Source organism: Simochromis diagramma, unplaced genomic scaffold (assembly GCF_900408965.1).
Source record: "Simochromis diagramma unplaced genomic scaffold, fSimDia1.1 OVJJ01000344.1, whole genome shotgun sequence".
NCBI lineage: Eukaryota > Metazoa > Chordata > Actinopteri > Cichliformes > Cichlidae > Simochromis > Simochromis diagramma.
In genome coordinates this window covers 15,531,552-15,551,810 of record NW_024387375.1, presented here as the reverse complement: position 1 = coordinate 15,551,810, position 20,259 = coordinate 15,531,552, and the positions used below count along the sequence as shown (strand labels likewise).

Genomic DNA, 20,259 nt, shown 5'->3' with positions numbered 1-20,259 from the left:
CAAAATGACCAAAAATCTGAACTTGGGAGGAAAAGTCTTTTTATAATATCCGTTTAGACGAGGGGTGGGGGAACTCCAGGCCTCAAAGGCTGGTGTCCTGCAGGTTTTAGAGGAGTCCTTGATCCAAAACAGGTTTTAAATTACTTCCTCAACATGTCTTGAAGTTCTCCAGAGGCCTGGTAATGAACTAATTCAGGTTCATTCATTTGATCCAGGTGTGTTGACCCAGGGCGAGATCTAAAACCTGCAGGACACGGCCCTTAAGGCTTGGAGTTCCCCCACCCTTGATTCAGAACATATTAGTCAGCCTAGTGATCAATAAATCTTCCTCCCATAGTGCCTGCACATCTCTCCATAAGCCAACAGGTGGGGTAAAACAACATTATACATGTCGAGTTGGCCTGCAGTCACTGCAGGTTTGCCCGTAATCCCCTTGATCTGTAATCACTGCACACAGACAGAGACACTTTAACAGATCACCTGTACCCAACACTTTTTATGAATGCAACATGGACGACTTCCAGCATAAACACAGGACATGAGGTACTGCCACCATGCATAAGCCACCCACGCACTCGACTCAAAGCCCTCATCTACTAACAAACTGCTATCTGGCGTAATCCCACATCTCCTACTCTGACGCAAAGCAAGGAAAACACCCACACAGTGGAAAAACTGCTGAACTCTGAGAAATCTAGGAAGAGTTTTAAGATCACCTTGTAAAAGCAAGAAAATGCAACAGTGCAAACAGACATGCAAGACTGGGTTCCTGAACAGTGAAATACCAAAGGCAGCGGTTCCACCTTCCAGTGTTTAAATAAATAAAACAAAAAAAAACCCTGTTTGGTAAAGAGGAAGGTAATCAGGCCATGACAGATTAATGATCATGTTTTTTGTTTTTTTTCCCCCCCTGTAGTAAATTTTTAACGGCACAGGTTCATTGGGGTTTTAACCAGACTGTGCTGGATTTAGTCGAGCACATATAGGTAAAACTGACCCTTCTGAATCTATTTTGGAAAATCTTTTAGAAGTTATGTAAACAGGAGGTAATAGGGGTGTAAACCAAAGCTCATGAACATTTCAGTTTTATCTCAGTATTGCCATTTACAATGGGAAGAAAATGCTCTGTCTTTATTACAGGCATGTGCCTGAAGGGGGGAGGATTCCACTTTAAACCCATTTTCAAAACAAGGGGACAGAAAATCTAAATTTGTCAGCCTAGTGCTCAATAAGTATGCATAAATATGTTTAAAGATAGCGAGATACTTTCGTCTGCTCCTTACCAGGCTTTGTGAATGTGGTCGCTTTGTAGGATCTTGACAGGGACCCGTGTTTCCCCCAGAAAAACATCCTGAGCCAGATTCTCATTGTTCCACAAATCAACTCTGCAAAAAAGGGGAAAGGATGTGGACTGAAAGAATGTTTTTCATCTGCAAATATACAACTGTTACTACAAACTACATGTACAAGTAGCAAGGCAAAATAAATGTTGCTCTTTGTGTCTGTGTGTTCAGCACAAAACAACCACCCACTTCAAATATGGCAAAAAGGGCTTAAAAGAAAAATCGCTACTAAGCGGTGCTTACCTGCTTGGTGCATAAAAACCAATACAATGTGTGCAATGACACCACCTCAAATCCAAACCTCAACACCATGCATGAGTGTTTACCTTCAGCTCTGACTAGTCTTACCCAGTGAGCTATGAATCCACTGTGATGGAAGCCCCACATATCCTTAACCAGAAATCAAAGGCTCTCCATCAGTAGTCAGAATACACCAAATAAAAATAGTTTTGTTGTTTGGGTTTTTTTTTTTTTTTTTTTAAACCTGAAGTTGTTAAGAAATTCTTCTTCTTTTGTCAAGACTATAAAGGGGAAGCGTGTACATGTATGTGTGTGTGTCTGTTAGACAGCGAGAGAACGTTAAGCGCACACAAAAGGGGGGGAAAAAACCTTCAAAACGCACTTGATCTCAAGTTTTTCGATGTCCTCCTCCTCCACGTTGAATTGAGTCCTCCTAGAGTAGGACCGTGTGACCTGCAGATGAACATGTCATGGTTAATATATACAATTATCTGCTGTAACCAACAGACCATTTGAAACCTATGATGTGGTAACATGTGTTACAAGATTTACCTCAAAGAAGAAGGTCTCTTCAAAATGAGGGTTGCTGGTTTTCTTCTTTACCTTTGTTTTCTTCTGATCAGACCTTAGGGGAGACATTACAGAAACTGAATGCCATTTTCTCCGATAATTTAAGGATTCAGCTATGGATACGTTGAGAAGAAAAGGGGAAGAGAAGCATGTGACTCCTATCGCACTGTCAGGGAGTGACTTAAGATGACTAAAATGTAATCTTGCCATCTGTAACAAGGTTCACGATGGTGGCAAGCTGTAAGTGGATGCTCATAGTTGAGCTCATAGTCTTTGTATTCTTGGAAAGTTTAGTCAGCTCACTCATGACATTCATTAAAAAAATAAAATAAAAATTTGTTTAAACCAGAGTCTAGTTCTGAGTCTTTGATTATGATATTTTATTTGTTTCAAGAGGTGTGGTTTGTTTCAGATAGTTTTAATTAGTTTCAGTCTTTCTAATCTTACAATAGCACAAAATCTCTGTCTGCGTGTTTGCTCTTTGTCTGCGAGCTCCTCCTGCACGATCAGGTGTTGAGCAACTAAACCTGGCACGCAGGTACAGCTCACGCTGCTCGAGGTTCCCAACTATATCAGAAATCCTGTCATCATGCCTAGCAACTAAAAAGACCTGCTTTTAGCATCTATAACATGCACCCTGTTACTTTAATTCATGACAAAAACAACTCAATAAAACAACTTTATATTCACAAAAGTTGAATTATAGATGCCTAATAACAGCCTTGAAAGCATCTAGCTAAAAACACCCCATTTCCAGCATGTAAAACAACATCTACCACCCCATCTTGGTGGTTCGATTCCTGTCTGCTCCAGTCAACATGCCAAATATCCTTGAGCGAAATGCTAACCCTAAGTTGCTCTCCGATGCATCCACAGGAGCATGAATGTGTGTGAATGTTAGATAGAAAGCACTTACTTAGAAAAAGCATAGAAAAAGGTGTTTGTATGAATGGGTGAATGAGGAAAGCTGTTTAAAGAGCCTGGAGTGCTCAGGTAGTAGAAAAGCACTACATAAGAACCAGTCTATTTACCATCTACTGGGAAAAAAATCTCAATGAGATTAAATATACCAGTTTGCCAACAGCACAAATACACCATACAATGCTGTAGCATGGGCATGTGCTAGTCTTTATAATGGAACGGTCAATGGATTGGTTCCTTTAAAGTGCTTTTCTATTCTACTTAAGCACTTCATGCTTTACGATTAGCAGATAACCCGCTTTAGCTTCAGAGCCAAACTGACCCCAATAATATGGAGGGTACTTGCTAGGAGCAAGATTTAAGAAAGTCCAAACAGATATTACAATGCAAGCACAACAACTTGTAAAAGCTGAAAATGCCCCACAGAAGGTTGTTAGAATTACCTAAAATTAAATGAAACAATTTTGTAAACTTTCAATAACAAAAGAATATTTAGAGGAAAGATCCTTAGTCTTAGTATTTTTTTAGTTTGGCTCAAAAAAATAAATTAAAAATTACAATTTCCCAAGGAGGCTTTGATGGATTTTTTTTAGTTCTAATACCTGCACCGATTTTCCTAAATCTTCCTACATATTTCCTCCATACAATGATAGTTTAAAAACAAACAAAAAACAGACTAATACAGTGAAACCAATAAAAAGTTTCAAACAATAAAAACTAAACTGAAAAGAAATCCACTCTGGAAATGAACTGAAACTAAAAAAACCAAACAAACTCATAATAACTCCCACATCTCAAATATGTGTGACAAAGCCTCTTCAGGCAGGCTGAGAAAGACTAAAGCTAACGACATTTGTTGTCTGTTTGTACTTTATTTTAAGTCAGCTGTGCAAGTTCACGATGTTCTTACAGTTAGTTAAAAAGAAAACTACTTCAAACTTTTTCCACAATTAGCTTTAACCATAACAACCTTGGTTTAGACCGGGCGTGCTCCTAAAGATGAGAATATATGTAGGGACCTTACGCTTCAAGTCACACTGCACAATATTTCTGCACATATTCCTCAGTAGTTTTAAAGGCAGTGTGGAAAACCTGTGCACTGTTTATTTCAGGAAATTGGTCATTACTTATGTGATTACACAAAGCTAAAAAAAAAGGAACAAACAAGCTACTTCTATATTCTGTAACACACTAAGAACTTATTTTGTTATCTGCGCGAAATTCAGAGTTACCTGGCAGGTCCAACAAGTGACACGGTAGCATAGGGGTCACAGTTCTGCCCACTGATCAAAGGCAGCTCCTTGCACTCAATTATCCTGAATAAAAACACAAGAAAAGAGAAAGAACATAAAATAAAGGCAACTATATTATACCGTTATAGCATTCTTGTTACATCTTATGATTCCACCTTTCTAAACACTGAGGAGCTGCTCACCTTGGACCAAAACCGTCAATATTTCACACAGTAACACTTTGACAGGCCCTAAAGTGACCCAGACCTTGGGAGAGATTAGCTTTTAATGCCGTGCCGCGGGTGCGTGAATGGTAAATAATTTCTTGTTGGTTCAACAGACGCCTCAGTGGAAATGCTTTTAGTGTTAAACCTTGTATGGTTTGCACTACCGGAACAATAAGAAAAACACCCCGTCTTCAAAACAGAAACCGTAAATGCTTTTGCACCTTAAGCTTAAAGACATAATCATTAAAAATGTCACTGCATCACCCTATTTATTGTTCACAAACCTGCTTAGTTATGTTAGATGTCAATGACTCTGCACCAAAAGAGGAATCAGGCTCAACTGACAAGCATATACTACAAACCAAGTTTATATAGTATTGTATTGGAAAAAACAAAAACAACATGGAGCATGAACTATATTTAAATGTAGCATTGGATTATTAAACTAGATTACAGTATATCATTAGAAACTCTGACCTCACGTTTGACTGGCGTCACACAAGGATCTTTTAAAAAAAACAAAAAAAAACAAACAGGTGTTTCAGGTGACAACAGGCACTGTGAGCAGTCTAAACAGGATGTGGCTGCTAAGCACAAGTCAGCAGAGAATAAGAATGAATTCAGCCTGCTATGCTAAGCGGGGCCGGAGGGAGAAGCCAAGCAGCTGAATGTAAAGATGTTTGTGTATCATCTTCAAGGTTGTCATAACAATATTCCCTAAAGCCTCACTCTTACATCATTTTTAACTCGACGCGATGCAACTTTGCTCCGATTAGCTTCCTGCAACGGGACGATGAGCCTCACGCCCTTCGTGGACTTGTCTGGTTGACCCGATGGAGAAAAACAAGAGCAATTACGCACAGGTGACAGTGAGCAGGCCGACGGTTTAAGCAAACAATCCGATTCAAACACTGAATGACAGCAGCAGAAAACCACAGCGGTTGCAGAGTGAGAAGCGCACGCTTCCTGCTCAGATGCCATCACTTCCTTCTCATTACCCTGCTCTCCAAGCATGAATGGTGGGGGTGCAAAACAACATACGTAAACAGCAAGAGGTCTGACATACACATGCACATACGTGTGTGTAAATTTACATGCTCAGCCTAATCTGTCAATGGGCGCTTTCTTTTTTTTTTTCCCCCCCCGTCTCTCTCTCAACATCCTCCCACGTCATTATCTGCCCTTATATCGGTTTGTGCTTGTGAAAACTGTGTGATGTGAAATGTACAGCTCGGAAGTAAAGGTGAATGATAAAGGAATATTGTGACACACTTAAAACCACAAAAAAATAAGCTACCGAGACCCAAGATTAGCAAGCAATACTGAAACTTTTATCAATGATGACTTCTTTTTTTTTTTTTTTTTTTTAAAACAACTTTAAACATATTTCTTTCTCAAACAAGTTGTTGCTCAGAAGTGTGGACAGTCAGTTTAGGATTGTATGCTATGCGCTATTACTCAAACTTTTACCGTGCATGTAAATATACATACACGTAAAACCTTTTATGTTGGAGACTTGTTTTGCTGGGCTTAATGTGAAGGTTTGATCTTTAGCCAGTGAAAATACTCACTTGACTCAAGCTTTGGAGTTCTGTCATGATTTCCCTGCAAAGTTTCAAACTAACTGTACTCACAGCACACTTGACAGGAAACAAGTGACTCGTAGAACTCACCGGACTGATATGTGTTGGCCTGTTGATCCGTTCTCTGTGATCACTTCACTCAATCGCATCTCCAGGTGAACCTTGCCCTGTTGACCATGAGGAGAGGAGACGTTCTAAGAAGTTACACATTACTCAGGCCATGAGTCTACAGTCTTTAGTGAAGGCACAAGTCAAAAGTTATGTAGGCCGTAAACAAGATAAAAATCTGGCTTGCAGTACTGATGATATGCGATACTTTTGCACACCATGTTTATTTGTTACTAAGTTGCACATTTCTCTCGCTGTCATATTTCAAAATGGGTTCTGCTTATTCTCCAAGACCTGCAGTCCTGCTCCACCTCATACTCCATCTTGATTTAGGTTAATGGGAGAACCAGGAGAGTGACAAGAGCCACAACAGCTGTGAATTTTAAAAATGTAAAGGAAAAAAAAAAAAAAAGTTCAAAATCACTCATAAAGATCTTTAGGGGGGTCGGATGTGGTGAAGGCTGCCGGTCTTGCCTTCGGAAGTGTCAGAGAGAACGAGAGAGAGAGATACAGAGTGAGAGAGTGAGCAACAGAGGGTGAGCTAAACAAAACGCCCCCACACTTGCACTCCGTCTCTGCAATTCAGCACTTGGCTGAGATGGCAAGTACTCCTTTCTCATGCAGCACAGGCCTTTAAGCCAATATACGTCCAAATGAACCAGCATCCTCACCAAATTAACGCTCACGTTCCAGCCGTGACCCCTATTAACTGAGCAGGTTACCTAAAATTAATACTGCTCGCAGGGTGTTCACACAGCCCCCCTGTTTGGCTGCAAATCAAACCAGAGAGGTACTGAAACAACACCTCCATCGCTCACTGATGTAACTTTGCTGTTGAAAGTGTCTACTTGTGAGTGAATCAGTGTAGCAGCACATACCCAGAATAGTCTTGGCGTGGGCTAATGGCAGCTAGAGTCAACATGTTAGCTGCAGCAGCACAGAAGTGGTAGTGTGCTATAGTTTCACCCAATACAAGCACGCCACAAAAACTATCTGATCAAAGATAGTGATGTACAGTTGAAACAGAGCAGCCCACATATATGCCCTATATGTGACAGAAACTAGAACTGCACTCATGATAAAAAAAAAACGATAAAAATAAAATGCTGGAAAACAAAAAATGTAAGACGATGGACTGAAAACACCTGATAAGTCGATAAAGTATTTTAGTCCAGGATCATTTTTAGCAACAGCTTTCTCCTCGTGTGCATGCATTCTTAATTATACATCATATAAATGTGCAGGAGAAAAGACTTGAAATTACTCTTTTCAAATTGTGCTTACATTTCAAATACAAATTTTAAGACTTTTAGTCTAAATCATGAAGATGGCTAGAACAAAACAAGTGGGGAGGAAATAGTATCAGTTATGGAAGCAATTATATTTTTCTGGTGGTGTTGGTTAAAAAGCTACTTGCTGTCTATTAAACAGGTTAAATGTGCAGTTAGACAAATGTCTTTACTTCTGTGCCACAAACATTGCCTTTTTTCAGCTGCCATCGTGCGATGACATTAAGAGTCTGCCACTAATAAACTTGACACTTGCATATTGCTTTTCTATTTCCATGCAAAAAGACTCGGACAGTGTGTTCTTTGGATGGTCAACTCTTCTCACTAACAGTCCGGATGTCACCATCCGGACTGTTAGTGAGAAGAGTTGAGTTTGTAAGGTTATTAAGCCTTATTTTGACATGGAAATGATCTTATCTGCATGCAAATTTCTGACTACGTGCGAGCAGATTTCCTGCTCGCTATGTTGGGGTACTGTGAGCTGTAAAAGACTATCATCATTAACTGTGCTGTGCTGATGACCAAGCGAGTGGAACTTTATGCAGTACGAATAACCTTGCAGTAAAAAAAGGCAAGATGTACAGCAGGGTCAAATTTTTACATTTGTGAGTCATCAGCTTTCCTAGAAATTACCTGGACTTCTGAATTAGGATCTACTGTTTGAAGGCTAAACCAGTGCTCCTTCCCACTGTATTTACATAGGTCATCCTTCCGGATAGACACCTTGCCTAAAAGAGAAAGTGACACAAACCCACACACACACGTTAAAAATCAACACATTCATCGAGATGAGAAAATATACTTGCTTGCCCTCTTAAATGTTACTCACCAACAGGTAGGTCCCTTTGGAAAACACTCTTGGCATAAACATAGAAGGATAAACACTGAAATGGGCGTGGGATCTCAAAGTAGAAGTCCTCTCCGTAGAAAGGGCTGTAAAAGGGAGAGGTCTAAATTAGCTAACAAGGTTATCTCTTTTGGTAAAAAAGGGAACAAGCGAGAATGAGTATAGTCAGTGGTCAAAGGTTCTACTGTGAGGTAAACTGACCTGCAATGCACCATTTCAATATTTATTTGACAGGAATTACAAAACGCAGAAGTATTTTGTAACAAATAAATAAAATTAAGTACTGTTTCTATGCAAGTAGCAGCCTGATGATCAGTTAATCAAATGCACTTGATTAAATGATCATCAGCAAGTGTGAGCACCTCTATGTAAGCAGACGTACTTGAACATTCAGGTGTGTGTATACACAATGCCAAGAATGAGAGACATCAGCAACTGTTACTTCTCTTCCACAATCTGGGAAGGGTTACAAGACCATCATTCTGCCATTTAAAAGATCATTTCTCACTGTGGAAACCATAAAAGGCAGTTGTCAGTCTTCCTAGGAGTGGACATTTGGGCAAATTCACCTTAAAAACAGACTGTGCGATGCTCAGAGACTGCAAAAAACCAAAGAGCTACATGTCAGACTCTACAGTTCTTAGGCAACAGGACAAATGCTACAGTTTGTGACAGTACAATTTGGAAAAAGAATGAACAAGTATAGCTTGTTTGGAAAGATTTTCAGGGGAAAGACGAGAAGATGGTGGCATGGTTTGCAAAACTACATTGACACGCATGGTGAAAACACAGCATATCAGCGTTAACACCTCACAACAACTGTCAAGCATGGTGGAGGAGGGCTAATGATTGCAGCTTGTTTTACAGCTACAGGTCACTGGGTCAACCATGAACTCCTCTGTATACTAAAGTATTCCAGAGTCAAATGTGAGACCATCAGACAGCGAGAGCTTGGTTGATTCCGATTCAAACTTCTTGATTAATCCCAGATGAAATAATGTCGTGAAACTGGGTTGTGCAACAGGACAATGATCCAAGCACAGCAGCAGATGCGCAGTAGAAATGCTGAAAAAGAAAAGAATCGAGGTGTTGCAATGGCCCAGTCAGAGTCCAGACCTCAACCCGAGAGCTGTGCATAAACAAATGCCCACAAACCTCAATGAACTGAAGCAACAGCGTAAAGAGAGGGTGCGATCGTTTTCTGTAAGACAGATAAAGTCATACAGAAAATGATGACTTCAACTTACTGCTAAAAGTGGTTCTAGAAGCTACTGAATCATAGAGTGTACTTAGTGTTTTTCCCACTCACACTGTTTCTGCATTTTAGCTTAGGTTTTGTTAGGTATCTGTTTGTGTAACATGTCATGTTTTCTAGTTGACTTTAGGTTGCATTTACCCAATTTGAAGACCTGCCAAGCACCAGATTATTTTTATTATGCCCTGATATGCAAAATCTAAGAATTTAAAGGGGATGCATTTTCTTTTTTCTATGGCTGAAACTGTTTGTGTTTCACTTTTCAGTCTAAAAATCTCTCACTTATGCAATTCTTGCCATTATGGGTGTCAACTCAAAATAACTAAAGACAACTTTGATATCACTGTGAACGCAGAAATGTTCCACATTAAAACAAGACCAAACATTCAAAACCTGACAGTTGCTATAGGACCAAAGCTGACTTGCACAGCTGCACTGGTATATGTGACAACAGGCTGATCTATTGACTTCTGGGTATTGTTAATGTTTACTACGTCACACATCAGTGGCAATGCATTAGTAAACCCAGAGGGTATACTTTGATCGACAAAGAGTTAGCGGCATGAATGGACATAAGAACAATGAGTCAGCACTTTGGAACAATTTCAAATCTGCTAACTGCTGTAGTAGCTTATGTTTTACTTATGATTTATTGACAAACAGCAGTCAACTACAGTTGACGACTTTCCCTTTCTTCCATTTCCTGTTTGTTAAGTTGGTTTTAAAGCTTTTATTGCACATTATCATTGCATCAGCATCATTTTATATATCGCTCATCTGCTCGGTGGTTGTGGGGAGGGGGACGCTAAAATAGAACAGAGGATGAGATAAAGAAAAAAAAATATACTGTCACCATGAATGACAGAAAAAAAAAAAAAAAAAAAAAGCGGTAGAGACTTTTATGCTGAGCTTTTATTAAATGGGCACCAATAGGTTGGTTAATAATGTAAAAAACAGTTTTTACTTGCATCCATTTGTCACGTACAGTCTAAAAATTGCAGCTTTATTGATTTTATACTGTATTGGATTCATACTTCATACAATCATGGAGTAAAAAATAAAATAAAAATGGCAAATTGGTGCATTCCTAGTTATTAATATTATATTTTGCTCAGGTTAAGTAGTAATTTTAATAATGGGCAATTATTGAGTACATTTAACATGGTGTTGTGTTAGGACATAAGCGTAATAATATCACATGACTGTCATAAACACCGCCAGGATTTGTTAAAATACTGGGAAATGAACTGGTTGAGCAGAAGGTGGACGACACGGGGTGCCCTCATGACTCATCGTGGCTGAGGGGAATGTTCTTGATATCTTGTAGGTTTAAATCTGTCACTTTTACCAGTTTTCTTCTGATTTCCTGAACATACAGTGTAACTTTATTAAGAAAAATCTAAATCTATGTATTTTTTCCCCTCTTGCATTATATTCCTGTGTCTTCCATAAATTACATTTTAAAAAATGAAATGCAAAAACTGTGACACAAGTAAGCTATAAGAGTAAAATGCAAAGAGCTAAAATGCAAAAATGCAAATAGCTGAGATCACAGTACAATGCGTTACATTGTCAACTGAGTATTTTAGATACAATTCTGCATGTATGCCCAATGCTGCAACCAGAGAAATGCAGTACTGTGCAAAAGTCTTGAGCCAACCCTCATTTCTTTTAAATTTCTGTTTCCAAGCTGCCAGACTTTCTCAAATATATATTTTTTTTTTTTTTTTAATGGTCTTGAGAATTAATTTTCCAGGTTCTCTGACGATGTTTCAGAGCTTTTCTTTGGACATTAGCTGCTTTTTCACAAATTTTCAGTCTAGTCCTCCTTCCTGATGACTTTCAGAGGAATGTTTTTATGTTTATAAACCTACTTAACACTGACCTATGAATCATAACCTACTCACGACTTATATAAAAAGGCACCTAACTCAAGGAATGAACCAGTGTTGTGTCTACACATAACAGACAACTTGAACAAACCAGTTTTAAATTGTATCTTTAGGCACTCTGTTACTGGCAGTCCGTTACAAAACAAATAATTTGTTCTCATTTCTTTAGTTGCGTCTACAGAAAAATACCAAAAGACAACACAGTTTAACTTAAAAAGTATTTTTGAATCAAAAAGGTGATTCCCACAGAGCTATTAGCTGAAAATTTAGCACATCTTGTTATGATGTTAAAAAAAAATAAATATTGAGGAATCTCAACAAGTGGAAGACAAAAGAAGAAGTGGCACACCTTAAACAAAACAAAAACAAAGAAAAACATCTAGAACAGACGACCAGTATCTGAAATTCATGTCTTTAAGAATTAGGAAGGGACCATGTCAAAATTGATGGAATTATGAACTTAGAAAAGTTCCATCAAATGTAAACCACCATTCAATACCATATAGAAAGCATCTCATTGGCACCAGTTTTATTTTTCATCGTGACAATGATCCCAAACGCCCTGGCAATGCAGTAATAGCATACCTGGACAGAAAAAACACACAGTGGGACACTATCAGTCATGGATTGTCTCCAAAGAGCAAAGTGGGATCATCTTGACAGAACAGAGCAAGTCAGCCAACATCCAAAGAAGAGCTTTGAATGTCCTTCAGGAAGCCTGGAAAACTATTCCTGAAGACTACTTAAATTATAAGAAAGCTGCCTAAGAGAGTTGAAAAATAAAGGTGGTCATACCAAAGATTGACTTTCAAGCTTGTTAGAATTGCACAAACAATTTTTTTGCCTTATTGTATTTCAATGCATGTTTGCACATTTCAGTAAAACGCTGCACCCATTTCCTATTTTCCTAGCAAAATATAAAGAAATGAAGGGTGGCTCCGGACCTCTGCACAATACTGTATTCTGCAATAGTCATCCCATTACAAAATGCCAAGTACACCCTGTAGAGCCTTGTAGCACACTGCTGGGATATCACACAGACAACATATTCACTCTTACAGTCAAATGCCTTATTCACCACAGGATTGACTGCCCCTTAGAAACTGGGGGATGGAGAGAAGGTCAGAATATCTCTGCCACTCAGCTGCCTCGTGACCAAGACTTTGAGCCAAACAGCTAGCAGACTGTAGGTTAAACGCTACCTTAATATGTGCTGCCTGCCCACCTGTCCCTAAACAGACTGAACAGTACTTGGCTAGATAAACTGTCCACATGTTCAAGTAAAAATGCAGTCCTTCTCTTTTAGATTTACTGAGATTGAAGCCGACAACGCTTGAGAAAAAAAAGACAAAACAAACGTAATAGCGCACTAATTGACAGCCGGCATTTAGTGTATTCAGTAGATATACACTTGCTTTAGGTATAGATAGGCCAATTATAAACACATTGTAAATAAGTAGCTCTCAGAGGTGTGTGTAGAGCTTGTTGGTGTATTTATGGCTTAATAAATTAAATTTACAATGATATTTCCTCATTAAAAAAAAGAAACTGAAAATAAGACTTGTAAACAATCACATATGTATCAATATTTATTAATGTGTAGCTCTTTAATCTGTCCGCCTCTATAAAGTAAGAATCTTTTCACCTACCCATACCAGCTGTCATAGGACTTAGACGCAGGATACACAATGGACACATTGCCAGTCTTTCATAGGGCTAGCATGGGCTTACATTCTCAGTCACTTTAGCCACTTTCAAAATTGGACTGTGGGAGGAAGCCGGAGCACCAAGAAAAGCCAGGCACACACAGGGAGAACATGCAAATGCCACACAGTCCATTAATGCATCTTGAATGATGTAATCTTTCTCAACACTTCCACCTTGGGCTTGGCCAGCCAATCCAATTTACACCCACATATCTTCTTTAACATCAGAGAACTATTTACCGTAACCCACCCATACACCCACTTGTCTCTGCTGTCATCCTAGTTTCCAAGCAAAGTGAGAAAGCCACTTGACCACAAAAGGGAGCAATCATAGTTATTAAAACCCGAAGGCTGGAGCACATACACACCAGGCATGAGTCAAACAGAGCGCATACCCATATAGATTAAGATGCGATAAATAGTGGACTCGTGCAGCTGAGAGTGACAGAGGAAGAAGCCTCTAAAACTGTTGTTGAACTGCACTAAAAAAAACCAGGAGAAAGAGAGAGAAAAAAAAAAGAACAGTTATGAAATGCCTAAAGAGGGCAGGACTATGTTTAAAGTTAAATGTGCAGCAATATAGAAAAAAACCCTTAAAGGTTTCATAATATCCACACCTTTCTCTGAACTGGCTGTGAACATGTAACTATGGCATAATGTCTCATTTCACTCAGAATCACACAACATTTCCCAGCTTAAAGGGAACCGAACACACACACACACAGCTCTGAGTCATGTTTCAACAGCTTCTAAGTATTCGAAAGACTGCATTTCATCCATGAAAGACAGTATGACTCTGTCCATATAAAATCTGATCAAAAGGAGATTTTTTTATTTTATGAAATTATTTTTTAAAACAAACAAAAAAAAGAAAAAAAGAAAAACTTAAAATATGAAAACACAAGTAACAGCAGCCAAATGTAATGTTCTTAATGACTCTAGACATGCAAAGTAAGCAGTCTAAACTTTTACCCCACAAATAAATGCCTAGTATTTGTACACGTGGCTCGTACTCACCAATAAATTCAAGACAGCATAGCTGAATAATTAAAATTGGCTCCAAAACATAAGTCTCCATATTATCTTAATAATCATTTTAAGGACAAATATCATGGTGTAAAACACTGACTTAAAACAAAGACATTTACCAGACTGAAAAAGATGAAAAGTCAACCAGGACGTATTCAATATCTAATGATACACAGCAGCTGGAGAAGAGCTTTTTTTATTTGATGGAAAGGAATTTTATACTGCACATAACGAACCAAAGAAAGATGTTTTTTCTACGTTAAAATGTTTACAGTGAGGCGGAAACACCAAAACTAAAATACTAAACCCGAAACAGATAATGTTTGGATTTCTTGAATAGCCAGCATTACTTGTAAAAGAAAGGCATTGTTTTCTCAAGAAAAAGTTGACATTTTGAAGTGTTGCAATGATCAGGAAACATAACTTTCTTTTATAGGTGACAAGTCTATCAATGTGTGTGAGTAAGAATAGATTTTTCATACCTTTCACATCTAATAATAATAATAATAATGGATTGGATTTATATAGCGCTTTTCAAGGCACCCAAAGCGCTTTACAATACCACTATTGTACCATTTCACATATTTTTATTGGCCTTCCACAAAATCTGTGATGCAGCTACTGTGATCCCTTTCAATTCTACGTTTATATTAATAAAGGTTTAATAAATATCTATAATGATTTAATGACACCGTGGACTAGAAAAAAGCTAATCTGTACTCTACATCAGTGCAAAGACAAAAAATCTGCACAGTCTATCAGAAAAAAGTCTCCTAAGTTCCTTTAGCTGCATCTAGTCAACTTAATGTTTAGCCGTCTCCCACCTCGGCGTTCACGCAGCCATAATGATTATGTAGTTGCATTTAACTGAAGCCTACATGTGTAACTAATATTTATGAAACTAATACAAGTAATGTTTAACCTAATCACAGCATGATAGCACAGTAACAGGTGCCAAACTGCAACCCTAACTGAAAAAGAGAAGACAAAAAGGCATTGGGATTTGCAGCTGTAATCACCATATTAGTACAAGATTATCCTGCTTACCAGACGCTCTTGTCAAACACCTTAGTGCGGAACACCTCCTCTTGATCCAGACTTATGGTGCAAAAAGTACAGAGATCCCTTTGTCGATTTGGACCCGAGACAGAACCCAGGTTTTTAGCTTCACCTGCAGCAAACAGAACATCATTAGCATCCTAGCATTATAGCAAAAATATTTAAAAATAAATAAATTTAAAAAAGCTGCCTTCAACACAAGTAGCAATATCAGTAATATTTCTTCACCTCTGTAGCTCTTTTGGTTTACAATTGTATATCAGAATTTTAGTGATAAGTCCATGTATGTGATAATATAATTAAGCTTAAGGTTTGGACCTCTAAATAATACATCTTCAGTCTGATAATTAATAATAAGCTTTTAATTTTGCAGCTACTTCTAATAAACAAGCAAAAAAATCGTTATGTTTACATTAAAGTGATTTGATTTGCTCGACTTAGCACACAGGAATCCTAAATTAATAGAAGATTTATGATTGCAGTCGTTTTCAGCACACTTTTAAAATTCTGCTTTGATGTTCATCATCCCCTGTTCATTCGGGGGACACAGACTCCTGCCAGTTGCCAGGGTAGGCTGCAGAGCGGATGTAGCTGAAGTAGACTTGACGCTCAAATGTGGTTAAAAACATGAAACATCGACTTCCTCAGCAGAACCAATGGTGACAGCACAGCGCTGATTCACAAATGACAAACACCTTTGTAACACACTACTTCCATATCATTGCAGGCAGGCTCAGATTACATATCATGGAGTTTTAGTACAACATATCTAAACAATTCACAAAAGCTGCGCCACATAGGGTAAAGCTGATTTCCAGTACAGCTAATTGTTACCAAAAATACAGCACTATAAATAACTTCACAATGTAACATATTTAGGCCATTTACTGGATTAGAGGGGTCATGATGGTCTAAATTAGCCCTCTAGCTGCTGACCGGTACCCTAAGCCCAGGTAGGGACCTAATTAAGAAAAGCTGCCAGTGAGATCAGCTTTTTAACAAGTTATTAATAGCGGTTTGTGTCTAATCTTAGGAATGGCCAGTGAAAAGGGTCAAGCTGTCACTAAACTTGGACCAGGATGTCGTGGTGGGAGTAGGGCACAGAAGCACATATGCAAAAGAAGAAAAAAAAAAGACAAACACATAAGGCATCACTTGATCTATCTTTGCCCTTTCATAGCATTTTCACTACAACAGAAGTGTGTCTCCCTGTGAAAAGAAACCACGACCTAAAGGGTGAGTAAGCCCTAGGACCTTTAATATGAGAATCAAACAAACAAGGACACAGATGAAAGTACACTGGAAATTTTTTTGTCACAATAAACACATCTTCACACAATGCCACCTCCACTGAAGTAGGCTAAAGGAAAAAGGACAAAGTGTGAACGAGGAAGAATGGAGTTTCGCAAGACTGCAAAGTGAGTTACATGCCATGATAGTTCCTCTATTTTGTTCTGCTTACTGTTTTTTCATTAATTCATAGTAGTGAAACTGACATTTGTCTTCCTATTGTGTTCCTAGCAATACAAGCATTACATGGTAGCTGGCCTATACTCGTCTTACAGTAAATACACACCATTTCACCCATTACTCATGAGTGCCTACTATCAATTTGGAAACTGAAAATGCATCTCGAGTGGCTATTAAAAAGAATGAACACACGACATAATTTCAGTAATACAGCAGTAATAAATATTGCTCTCATTAAATACAAATGCATTCATTTAACCAGTCAGTTAAATTTCATGTGATTAATAGAAGCAGTGCCACACACAAACCGAAACCTGAAGACGGAGACAGGATGGTGGGGAAGCGGATGAAGGCTAATGAATGGGTATTAACACTGAAAATAAGCAAATCTACTGCGCCATATGCAGTACCCTGTTATCTAAAACCTAAAAACTTGCAATGAAGAAATCTACTTGTGTAACGTTTAAAACATTAAAAAGGTGGTTAAAACGCTCGTAGAGAGAAGCCGTAGAAAACAAAACGATAAATCCATCAGGCAGATACCCCCACACAGGAGCTGACCCGCGAGGAGAGGACACCGAGGCTCTGCTGAGGTATTTTACTTTAAAGTCGGGATTTCCAGTTTGGACGTTTGACAAAAACGGGATGATTGTGGCATTTAAGTAACTACGATGTTATTTTTATTTTTTAAGGAACAAGCATCTGTTTTTCAATCAGTAATTTAGTGGCACTTGATGACACGATAATCTTTTTTATGACGATAGCCTCCACATGCATTTCAAACCGCAGAAATGGCTTCAAGAAACCGGTTTATTTTTATTTTAACGCCAATAAACAATACTGGATTTATTAGCAAAAATAAGTTAGTGGTTCCCAGTTAAGTTACGGTTGGTGTCCGGCTAAAAATGAGCAACTAACGTGAAACTTTAAAGGGTTGAGCAGCCACTGCTTTGCTGGCTTTCAATCCGATGTGCGTTTAAAGTCTGTGCTGTAGCTGGAAATAACGTTATTGCCGTCTAATATTTAGCATTAGAGTTGCCTGACTGGTAGATGCCCGCAGTGAGAATAGCTGAATGGGCTCCTAGCTTGGTGACGACTGACTGAAGAGGCTGGTGGTAGTAGCTAACCCGACGCTGATTTAACTTGGCTTCAAGCTGCCAAAAAAAATAATACGAATAAAAATAAGAGTCACAGTTTCAAAATAGGCTCGGGGGTATTAAATGGTGGCGGCGAGGCTCTGCGCGATGAATGAATGCATTCACAACAAGCTAGTAGCCTCTACTAGCATGCTAGGCTAGCTTGACGTTAGGCACCAGCCAGCAGACGAACCAGCTCGCCTGTCTCTGCCTTCACTCTGTCGACTGTTGATAGCACACCGCACCCCTCCCGGTCTCCGTCTCACAGCTCTCGACCTCCTTCCCCCCCTCACACTGTGCGAGACTCTCAAAACGTCGGTTCACTTACAAATTTTACCCCGCAGGCTCTGTAAAATCCGTATCTTAGCGTCGTCGTCTTCCGCCATGGTCAGAGCTGACTTTTGTCGCTGCTCCGGTGCATTCAGAGCTGGTTTATCATATCCGTTTATGAATGCAGGCAGAGTGGAGAAAAAGCCAGTCCCACTATAGCGTCACGTCAAGTCCCGCACACGCTCCAGCCTTGAAATGTTTGGAGCTTCCTCTAAAGTCGAGCTTCCTTTGGCTGGCGCAGCAGTGTGATTAGTAGGAGTTTTAAAAGGAATTTAAGGTCCCCCTCTCTCTCTCTGTGAGTGTATGGTGTCATTCATTATGCAACCATAACGCTTTCGGATAACACGATAATAGTTTGACTTGTGGCACTAGCTTAGCTTAGCTTGGCTAATCTCGGACGCCAGCGCTTTAAGTTAACCCTGTACGCTTTTAGATTTCAGATAGATAAAGGTGTCACCGGGTATGAATGAGTTAGCTACCTCTGCCCCGGATAAAAACTCATTTCTCGGGGCCACACACTGACTAAAACACTTTATTTTGAAAGCATTAACCAGAGGAAAGCTGCACACTAAATGATTGCACCAAAACATAAAAATGTCCGCGAACGTCACAGCTGCTTTATGAGTGTGTTACTGAGCAAATATTTATTCAAGTTTGTGGGTGTGTCATACCTGGTTTGCATTTATTTATTTTCAGCAAAACAGGTAGATGAAAAAAAATGTAATATTATACACTCTGGTTTTATTATCTTCTGTGTGGATTACAAGATACTGTAAGATACACAGTTCAGTGTGCATTTCACATCCGTGTTTTTTTTTTTTGTCGTTTTATTCTCTTCCCCTTTCAAGGTGGTGTAGCTTTTTTGGTTGGGTGTCATCGTCAGATGGTAGTAGCATGGAGCCTGAAAAGCTGTCAGGTATGCGGTTTCTAAACAGCACATGCTGCATATGCTCACTACACATATACAGTTATTATAACATGGGAGCCTAAGTGTTTTCCTTTGTTAATTTTGCACATGGAGTTCAACTCAGAGGGGTGTGGCAGTAGTTTCCCAGCTGCACAGGAGATTAAGATTCAAAGTAAAATACTTTGTGTATTTTTTAATATAATAATTCAGGAGTGGCCATGTATGTAAATTTTCTGTCTCCAAATAAGATAAAAAATGCCTTTGTGATGTATGATACTCAAACAGAAAATATATAAGATTACTAATGATCATATTTAGTATATACTAGATTTAGCTCATATTTATTTTAATGACCACAGTACTCAGTGTAGCTTTTGCACAATATAGTGAGCCCTCTTCACCTGAACACTGGAGCTATTCCTAGATATAATCTTTCTTTCTTTCCTTTCATAGTATAGTGGTTTACACATTTGCTAGGCAGATCCCTGGTTCTGTCCCGAGGGGAGACACAAGTCCCTGTGGGGTTCTGCCAGGAAGGGCATCCGGTGTAAGAAAAAAATAAAACAAATTGCCAAATCAAACATGCTGAGCTACCAGCTGTAGCGACCCCTTGTGAACAAGGGAGCAGCTGAAGGTAGCTCACATACTTTGTCTTTCTTGCATCTTAATTTATAAATGTAAATACTTCTAACTTACGTTTGTAATCCCTATTCAGGACACATAACTCCACAATATTTAGTTATGCTCTTATATAATATGATGTTATAATTTGACCCTGCATGAGTAAAATCCGGTCTATTTCCAAAGCCGTATGCAGCAATACTTACATATTTAAAAATGAAAAGAAAAATCTGATCTGATCTGGAGTCACATCGCTGCCATCACGATTTGCTGCTTTTCCCTCATTAAAGTTTACGGCAGGACAGGCTGCCTCAATGTTACTATTGGTGTGTTCAACAGTGCCTTATACCTGAAAATGAAGAAAGGAATTTCTTTTACGCATCTGGAAATTGTGTCTTGAGCCTAAATTCTTAAAAACAGATGCAGTTTGTGTGGAAGAAAACAGGGAATTAACTTTTCAGATGGTGTGCAGGTCCCCGAGGACCCATGAGGAG

General features: G+C 38.9%; 1 protein-coding gene across 5 annotated transcripts in view; it reads right to left on the bottom strand.

Moving 5' to 3' along the window:
- Window positions 1-18,961, bottom strand: part of rasa2 (RAS p21 protein activator 2) — a 32,540-nt gene extending 13,579 nt beyond the window's left edge. For 2 of the 5 annotated variants that reach the window (XM_040009115.1, XM_040009116.1), the window contains exons 1-9: window positions 18,236-18,961; window positions 15,290-15,413; window positions 8,343-8,446; window positions 8,147-8,241; window positions 6,207-6,283; window positions 4,307-4,390; window positions 2,136-2,208; window positions 1,966-2,036; window positions 1,284-1,385 (exon numbers count right to left, since the gene is read on the bottom strand). In XM_040009115.1, the coding sequence (XP_039865049.1) occupies window positions 1,284-1,385; window positions 1,966-2,036; window positions 2,136-2,208; window positions 4,307-4,390; window positions 6,207-6,283; window positions 8,147-8,241; window positions 8,343-8,446; window positions 15,290-15,413; window positions 18,236-18,293 (788 nt within the window). In that variant the 5' untranslated portion in view covers window positions 18,294-18,961. The remainder of the gene's footprint in view (window positions 1-1,283; window positions 1,386-1,965; window positions 2,037-2,135; window positions 2,209-4,306; window positions 4,391-6,206; window positions 6,284-8,146; window positions 8,242-8,342; window positions 8,447-15,289; window positions 15,414-18,235) is intronic. The other 3 variants (XM_040009117.1, XM_040009118.1, XM_040009119.1) reach the window with 2 other exon arrangements.
- Between the last annotated feature and the right edge of the window lie 1,298 nt (window positions 18,962-20,259).